Source organism: Coturnix japonica, chromosome 2 (assembly GCF_054131305.1).
Source record: "Coturnix japonica strain WE chromosome 2, WE-NBRP24, whole genome shotgun sequence".
Lineage (NCBI taxonomy): Eukaryota > Metazoa > Chordata > Aves > Galliformes > Phasianidae > Coturnix > Coturnix japonica.
In genome coordinates this window covers 45,015,583-45,022,205 of record NC_140664.1, presented here as the reverse complement: position 1 = coordinate 45,022,205, position 6,623 = coordinate 45,015,583, and the positions used below count along the sequence as shown (strand labels likewise).

The following is a 6,623-nucleotide window of genomic DNA, read 5'->3' as shown; positions in this document are numbered from 1 at the left end:
CGTATGACAGGACACTCACTCCAAGCCCAACAGCTACACCTGTGCTTGGGAGCGCCCTATTCCTCTCACAAGGAGTGAGGGGTGGCTATGGAGCAGGCATGAGAAGGAGCCGCGCATCTCCAGCATCCCCCACAGAATCACAGAATGACCTGGGTTGGAAGGGACCTCAAGGATCATGAAGTTCCAACCCCCCTGCCTGGCAGTTTAGGTCTAAATATCCAGAGATCATATTAAACACAAGGCAAATTCCAAGACCAAAGCCCATCTATGGATAGGACATAACTCATTTGCCTTGGTGGTCTGGTGAAGTACTTCAATTTGCTCACTAAAGGACAAGAAGATAGGGAGCACGGTCAGCCACCTCCAACTCTCCAGAGCAAAGGGGCAATGACTGCCGGACAGTCCCCAGCCCCACAGCCCCAACACGCAGGACATGGCGAACCGATGCGGGGCAGGGCGTGGTGGCTGGGGCGGAGCCTGTACCGGGGGCGGGCCGTGTGAGGGCAGGGCCGCGGCGAACGGGCGCAGGTGCGCCGGTTGCGGGGGGTTGGCTGCGGCCGTCCTGCAGCCATTTCCCTGTGTCACGGCTCCGTTTCCTAGCAACGGCTCCGAGTCCGGCCGCCAGCAGCGGCAGCCGCGCACCGCCCTAAGCGGCAGAGACAGCGGCTCCGCCGGGTGCTGCCGAGGGGTGGCCCCGCGGCAGGAAGGATGCGGCATGGCGAGGGAGCAGCGCTCCCGCCGAGCAACCTGAGGCGGACGGTGGCGGTGGGGCCGAGGGGGAGCCCGGCGCTCGGCCCAGCCCCGCCGCCCGCCCGCCCGGGGCCGTGAGGGGCGGGCGCCGCGCGGGGATGCCCGCTCGGGCCAGAAAGTTTCTTCCCCGCGGTGGCTCGGCCGCGGACCTCTCGCCAGTCTTCCTCGGTAAGTGGGCGCGGAGCCCTCGGCTGCTCCGCTGCCATTTTGCGCTGTGCTCGGGAGACCCCGGCCACTGCCGCCGGGAGCAGCGCCCCGCAGCCTGGCTGCCCGGCTCCCGAAAGCCGCTTATTCCCTTGCCGTGCCGTCCGGCGAGCGGTACCCGAGGGGCGGGCAAGCAGCTCGACTTTTCTCCTCGGTTCCCCGTCCGTCCGTCAGCGTTCCCGTCGCTGGTGCTTTTGTGGAGGTCCCATCCTTCACGTGTTCTGCGCTCCTTTCTAAACGGGGAAAAACTCGGTGCCGGGCGGTACTGTGATACTGTCTTGCTAAGGCAGCTCCGAAATGATTGCCATCTGTTTTCGTCGTCGTGAAGGAGACCGGGTCTTGTCAGGGGGGGCAGGAGAAGGAATGAGATCAGCGCTCGGCGATTAAGAGCAAATCCTGCCCCGGTAATTAGACTTTTACACCGACGAAGAATGTTTGTCTTGTTGGTTTTCTTTTGCCTTTTTGTATTGTTTTTAAAGTAAGTAGTTCGCTGATAGAGTCTTCTCGTTCCTGCCCTTTGTTTTGAGTACGCCGTACCTCGGAGAGTAATTTAACAACGTCCTCTCTCGCAGCAAAAGAAAATTCAAACGGAGTAAATGGGGCACAGAATCCTCACCTACATGTAAAATCTGGGAATAGAAGAGCGGAGAGATGAGATTTAAAAGCTAAACAGGGAAAGGAGGAGAGGTTTGGTTTGTTTGTTTCTTTCTTTATTTTCTTTCTTTATTTGTAGGTGTTTGCTTTACTGTTTTTCAGTGCAATGAATTGAACTTTATTAACCAGATTATGTTCGATGCCGTCATCTTTTTGCTCCCTTGAAAAAAAACACCCAAATTGGACAGTTAAAAAGAGGGGGAGGGGAACCTTCTCAGAAGGTCCAGGAAAAAAATTGCAAAGGCACAGGAATTGTTCCTACATGGTGCATTTTGTGGCTCCAGTCACTGGAAAACACAGACAAGTCCTGCTGGTCGGTGAAATAAAAGCCACAGATGATAGCTGTTCAGTCACTTGCCAGTTTCTCTACAAGCAATCCTTGCCTTTTCCCCAGGTGATTTGCAGGGGTTTGCTTCTCCTTTAATAAGATGTGACATGCTACCTACAAGCCACCATCTCCCCTCTCCGGAGGCGAGGGGAGGGGGGGATGTGGCCGTGGTTGCATAACAGTTGCCCTGAACATCACAGTGTTCCCAAAGCGGGTTGTCCAGCTGACACTCCCTGACCACAGGCAAGCGATGAATGTTTTGAAGTATTGCAGATACAGAATTCTAAGGAAGTGGCTTGGAAGAAACTTTCACGGGGTACTGCTTTCTATTATTCTGGTTTCCCTTGCATGTTTCACGGTAATTTCTTTTCCGCTCATTTAGGAAAGGTAATGCTCTTAACTCTCCCCCACTAATGTGCAAATAGTGTAGTAAAATGAATGGTATCTATAGATCAAATGTAGTCCTTCCTGCTTTTATTTTCTTCTTGCCCTCACATCTAGTTCCTGCATTACATCATTAACCACAGTGTGGTTAAGTTGCTGTGTAGCATAACCCTGTGGGAATGAGGCTCCAGGGCAGGGAAGCTGTCAGCCTCCTCTGTACCCTGGTGTTTTGCAAGCACTGTCTGTGATCGTTTTGTTTACTCTATAACACGTACCACCCCATCTATCATTTATCTGGAGTATAAAGAAATTAATTAGCCGTGTGCCAAGGGTCTAGTGGGGTACATGGCTGCTTCCCCATTTCAGAATTGCCTAATCATCTGTCTCATCAGTCTGCCTGTCTTTCTCATGTACAGAAGCTGTATGGACAAGAGAGATCGGCCTGTTGGTGTTAACCCCTGTCCCACTTGTTGAGAGGTTTAATTAATGAAGAACAAACAAGAAACAGAGACGCCTATTGTGCTATAGGTCTGTGGTTGATCCTCACCCTCTTCTCTTTTTCCCTGCAGGAGCTGGAGTGGCTATAGGGAGAAGTGCCCTGGGTAGTCAGCCATGATTGCCACTGGAGGCCTCCTGAGGATCTCAGCTAGGAAACAGGATCCCTTGCGACCACAAAGCCAAATCCCCAAACGCAAACGTAAGGCCAAGAAGAAACGCAAAAATGATGTTGTGGTTGTGAAAGGCAAGCTCAAGCTGTGCTCCATCTCAGGGCTCATCGCCCTCTGTGGCATCCTGGTACTGCTAGTGGGCATCGCTTTGGCTGTTGTGGGCTACTGGCCCAAGCCCAGCCAGGTATACAGAGAAGTTGGTGGGAGCAGGCACGTGGCCCCTCATGGTGGCACCCCCAAGAACCGCTCCCAGAATCAGGAAGGGGCACAAGCAGAGATCTACCTGGTGTCACCTCCCAGAGCCAACTCCACTGCTGCTACCAGCCAGGAGTTCCCGCATTCTCATCCCACTTCGTCATCACCCCAGGCTTCGGTTGGTTTCCTTTTCCGTCTTTTCTCAAGCTACTTGCATTCAGACAAACTGAAGGTGTTGGGCCCCCTCATCATGGGTATTGGCATCTTCCTTTTCATTTGTGCCAATGCAGTATTGCATGAGAACCGTGACAAGAAGACCAAGATCATCAACCTGCGGGACCTCTATTCTACTGTTATTGATGCCCACAGCCTGCGAGCAAAGGATGGAGGTGCCTCAGCCCCTCTTAACGGCTTTGTCAATTATGTGCAGTCACGGGGCCTGGAGCTAAAGCCTGGTGGTGAAGGTCTGGGTGCTGCAGCTATGCTGGCCAAGAGCTCTTGGCCGCCAGGGCTGGCTGCCTCCTTTTCCCCACCTGACCTGTCATCTTCACCTCGGCGTTCCTCCTTCTGCACCTTGCCACAGCCTCCCAGCCTGGCCGAGGCTGTGTACAGCATCTACCGGGAACATGCTGCCCATACTGGCCGCACATTCACCAGCCCACCCTGCAGTCCACCAGAGAGCTGGGGCCAGCGCAGCACAGCTAGCTCCATTGTTGGATCTTCATTGAGTGCTTTCACTCTTCTGCCCTTGGCACAGAGTGGCAGAGGGGGAGGCTGGCGGAAGCCTCCTGGTGAGCGGGGAGCCCAGGAAATCCCACGGGGGGAGTATGAACTGAGCCTGACTGACCTCAGCCACGTCGAGGGAGGCTACAGGACAAGGAGGCACAAGCTGGTTCTCAGACGGCAGAGCACCAGCTGCTTGCCTGATACTAGGCGTCCCCTTTCCCCTGAGCCACCTCGGTCTCCAGCTGTCAGGGGAGGCCTGGACTCCAACCTCTTGGCATCTTCTAGCCACTCCAGATCTCTGGACCTGGGGGAATCACCTCCCTCAACTCCCCCTGCCATCACCAGGACGGACTCTCAGAGCTCCCAGTCTGAGCCTTCCAGCAGCAATAAGGGCTACAGTCACCTGGAGGAGGCTGGCACCTCCCTGGAGTCAGTTGCCAACACCCCAGCCAGTAAAATCCAGGACTGTGAGGAGGAACCACCAGCTGAGAAGATGGATCCCCTCAAGGCTACCAGCACAGAACAAACAGGGGAGCAATCTCAGCAAACTCAAAGACGGTACACAAATAAAGAGAAACTCTTTATGATTTCTAGGTCGCACGCTGCATTAGGGCTGGAGGATGGGGAGCTGGAAAGTACTGGCATCTAAACAACCAAGAAGGTGCAAGGACACTTTGCAACCCTCCACACCTTTCCCCCTTCTCCATCTTTTTGTGGACTTAGGAAACCAGTCTATATCCAAAGAGCTGCAGTATGCCACCCTTGAAAATCTAAATTCAGTAAGTCCTGTAGATTACTTCAGGAAACAAATCTTTCTGTCCGATTGTATGTTCCATGCAAGCCAAATTGTATTAAATATCCACAGTCCAGCAAGTTCTCGGGATCAGCTTAATACAATTTCGGACAGTATAACCGTGCACTTTAATTGTCTTGATTTCCAAGTGCTCCTTCTCCTCTGATTTCTTTCTTGCTGATTTGCCACTAACTGCTTGAAAACCACAGGCACTTTTTTTAAGCTCAACAGCACCATGGTCTTTAGATTAAGAAAGCCGAGCTCTCTCTTTGTTTTGGTTCAACCACTAAAAAGTATGCAAGGCCTTAAGGATGACATACCTTGACAAAGAAGGAGTTTGCTTCAATTTTGGGAAAACGACTGTTTAGAACAGAATAGAGCAGAACGGAGTGTTGATAATTTAGTTAAAACCATGATGTTCCTGAATCCAAAATACCTACTGCGATGTGATACTTTATCAAGTATTATTACACATGTATTGAGTAATAGCATTAAAAGATTTTTTTTTTTTTTAATAAAACATTTACAAACAAAACTGAGAGATAAAATGCCCTTTATTTTGGTAAGTACTTATGGATGCTATAAACCTGTTTTTGTGCTGTGAATGATTAGAGAGATGCTGCAAGGCCAAAGGTTTGCTTATGTTTTTAAGTGGATAATGATCATGTAGGAGTGATTTCAAAATAAACAGTGGTTCTGACTCAGAGAAACTCTGCTTTAGTTCAGTCAGCAAAATCTGTCTCCGTTTCTAACAGTGCTTTGTGACATCTGCAGAAATGTGAGATCTTGACATGCGAAGGAAAAAGAAAGTATTTTGTTAACTAATTATTAGTTAAAATTAGATTTCACCTGAGTAACGCATCCATCTCAGACTGTAGCATCTTCTTTCTAGAGTCTTCTTTTGCAGTTGTTGCTTTGAGCCTTTCCCCCGTTCAGGTTTTCGTATTCATAAAAGCATGTGCATAATTTAAAAGCATAATTATAATCCTGAATATCTCTGAGCTTCTCACCCTGTTGAAATCAGTGAAGTTTCTCAGTGACTTCGGTGCAGTGAGAGTTTCTTCTTGAGTGAGAAAAGCATTAAGTTGCCTTATGTCTGGATTGATTTTGTGTTCTAATCTGCAGGCAGAGTTCTAGTAAATTGATGAGTTGTTTTATTTTCATTGCTGCGACATTCCAGGTGTTCTTTTGTTAAAGCAGCTCTGTAGCTTTGGATGCTCAGGAATTTCATCAATATTTCAGGTTATGAACACGGATGTGCCATTTCGTCCTACACAAAGGGAAACTGGCATCAAACAAATACATGGTGGAGGGGGGAAAATTGTTGGGGGGATTTATTTGTTGCAATTAAGATTTTTGTTATGGTTTCATGCTTAAAAGTATCTAGTTAAGCTGCAGTGCATTGCAACATTGAATATAACAGTCACAGAATGCAATTGCAAAGAGTAATCTGGCTAAGTCCTATATTAAATAAGGCTAATTTAAAGAAAAAAATTACCAAAGAATTTACCACGTCAGGATTCTGAAATTGTGGAAGCAGTTCTGTTGAGCAACGGAGAGTATCCAGATGGCAATCTCTCTTCTCTTGTCAGTGGCAAGCAGAAAAAACAACATGAACATCAGCACGACATTTTTTTGCTATCAAACTGCTAGCACACAGCTGGCAAAAAATATGTTGCAGAACTGCCTGAGCTGGAAGGGGATTGATGAGGCCCTGCAAGAAGTGGCTGGCCTTCCCCAGGAGAAGGCAGCTCAGCTGGAAATGATTTTCATGCAGTTCTCCCAGTTCCAAGTCATTAGTGAACCAGCGCTTCTCCTTCTCTTGTGACTTCCAGTAGGATTTATGAGCTGTATCTGAGCAGCGTTACCTGGTGCTGACAGAGATGCTGGTTGTTTGCTCTGATGAAGATACCTCATTTGT

The 6,623-nt window shown here is 49.6% G+C and overlaps 1 protein-coding gene across 6 annotated transcripts; it reads left to right on the top strand.

Moving 5' to 3' along the window:
• Nucleotides 1–779: 779 nt before the first annotated feature.
• On the top strand, nucleotides 780–5,237 carry TMEM200C (transmembrane protein 200C). 6 transcript variants are annotated; one of them, XM_015855382.3, is made up of 3 exons: nucleotides 780–918; nucleotides 1,527–1,641; nucleotides 2,890–5,237. In XM_015855382.3, exon 3 carries the CDS (start codon nucleotides 2,933–2,935, stop codon nucleotides 4,556–4,558), a length of 1,626 nt encoding a protein of 541 aa, XP_015710868.2. In that variant the 5' UTR covers nucleotides 780–918; nucleotides 1,527–1,641; nucleotides 2,890–2,932; the 3' UTR covers nucleotides 4,559–5,237. The 6 variants fall into 6 exon arrangements, with proteins under 6 accessions (XP_015710868.2, XP_015710867.2, XP_015710869.2 ...); XM_085537501.1 differs by lacking the exon at nucleotides 780–918 and adding an exon at nucleotides 1,224–1,358; XM_085537500.1 differs by lacking the exon at nucleotides 780–918 and adding an exon at nucleotides 1,415–1,432.
• Nucleotides 5,238–6,623: the final 1,386 nt, after the last annotated feature.

What these genes read in the sequence shown, in the direction of transcription:
- TMEM200C (XM_015855382.3), top strand. Translation starts at nt 2,933, where the DNA reads ATGATTGCCACTGGAGGCCTCCTGAGGATCTCAGCTAGGAAACAGGAT.